The sequence below is a fragment of the Macadamia integrifolia genome, unplaced genomic scaffold (genome assembly GCF_013358625.1).
Source record: "Macadamia integrifolia cultivar HAES 741 unplaced genomic scaffold, SCU_Mint_v3 scaffold2413, whole genome shotgun sequence".
In the NCBI taxonomy this organism is placed as follows: Eukaryota; Viridiplantae; Streptophyta; class Magnoliopsida; order Proteales; family Proteaceae; genus Macadamia; species Macadamia integrifolia.
Window position 1 is genome coordinate 10,339 of NW_024868699.1, and position 1,682 is coordinate 12,020.

Consider the following 1,682-nt stretch of genomic DNA (forward strand, 5'->3'; position numbering starts at 1 on the left):
TTTGTTGGGCTTGGTCGGTAGGATAAGGTGCCCATTTATTGCAAATACCAGGTTTTGGTGCGTTTCAAACGAGGCCAAGCGAGTGGACGGTGCAATTAAGATAAGCTTATCTGCACAGTAGAATGAGACAAACACTACAACGTAAAGTTTATAATTAATAATAAGAGACATACCAGTACTGTTGCCTTGATGACAGTATCACGATCATAACCATATATCAACTTGTCCACTGGAAATGTTGACAGCATCACGTCGATGAAGTCCTGTTCATGATCACCTCCTGCTACTTTCTTCTTCTTGTGATCTTCCAACCAATTCCCAATTAAACAATCCATTTCCTTAGCAACACATTTCATGGCTCTCAGGTGTCCCTGCAAGTCCATCCATTCTAGATATGGCAGTGCATCTGATACAACAAAGATCACGGTTAACCGTGCCAGTTCTTCTAGACCTCTCTCGAATCTTCTACCCTCATCATCAGCTCCAGCAGCATCAACAGTACCGAAATAGCGTTTCCCAGAAATAAGCTTAGTGATGATATTAAAAGTAAGGCTACGAAACCATTTATTCATCTCAACAATCACTGGACCTGCACCTTTGTTATTCTTGAACCAATGAGAATACAACTCTTTGATGCATGTGTCTACTTCTTTGGTTCTTACGTGCTTCAGCATGTCAAGCCTTGTTTTGGAGAGAAGCTCAAGAGAGCTTATCTTCTTAATCTCACGCCAGTAAGGTCCTTGGGGAGCAAACCCAAAGACGGCATAGTTGTAGCCCAGGTACTTCCCAGCAGCCACTGCTGGTCTTGTAGCTAAGACCTTGTCTTGAGTGGTGAAACACTCTTTGATTAACTCACGTCCACTGATGAGGAGGGCTTTATGAACGCCGAGACGAAGTGTCACCGCCGGGCCATACTTGTCGGCGATGGCGCCGAGTGTTCGGGCTAAGGGAACTTGACCCCTTAGTAGATGGAGGTGGCCAATTATGGGTAAGGCACCAAATGGTTGAGGGGCTTGGGGTTTGTGGTGGGTGATCAAGGACCTTGTTCCTCTCCATAGATGGTAGAGGAAGATGAGGACAACAATGGGTATAAGAAGATCTTCCATAGGTGAATGAAGAAGCAAAGAGGGGGGGGGGTATTTAAAAGATGGAGTTTGTTGAAGTCTTTGCAGAAAAGATCTTCCACACTGGTGCTGCCTCATGGTTTCTACTCAAAGTTTGACTTTGAAACGAGAGTATTCCTTCCTGATCTAATCTTTAACCAGTACAAGGGAGAGAGAAAGTATCTTTGTATCCAAATTTCATAATTTACCCTAATATTCTTAATTACTTCTCCTGGCCTGGCGGCTGCTACTATTAATTCATTTCTCAAAGTCGGAATTCAAGTTTCTGCAAATTCCCAAATCTCTGGTCGACAAAACTTTTGTTTCTTGGGATCATTTTTTCCTTTGTAAATAGGAAAGGAGGTTGAGGTTCAAAGGTGGACTAGTATTAGAGACTTTTGACAATTAACCGTGGAAAAGTGTACCGCGTTTTCTATCTCTAGGTTGGTGGACAACCTGATCCTTTTGTATGGGGATTTCCTTTTTTTTTTTTTTTTTTTTTTTTGTCATCATTGTGTGTGAGAACGAGTTTTATAGGGTTCCAGTAATCGAGTAATGTCTTGATGACAACTTGAATCT

General features: G+C 42.3%; 1 protein-coding gene across 1 annotated transcript in view; it reads right to left on the minus strand.

The window, feature by feature from the left end:
• The window catches only part of LOC122066479 (cytochrome P450 CYP82H23-like), a 5,172-nt gene extending 4,066 nt beyond the window's left edge, over window positions 1-1,106 (minus strand). Inside the window, exon 1 of the mRNA XM_042630280.1 lies at window positions 174-1,106. Coding sequence (XP_042486214.1) covers window positions 174-1,106 — 933 coding nt within the window. The remainder of the gene's footprint in view (window positions 1-173) is intronic.
• Between the last annotated feature and the right edge of the window lie 576 nt (window positions 1,107-1,682).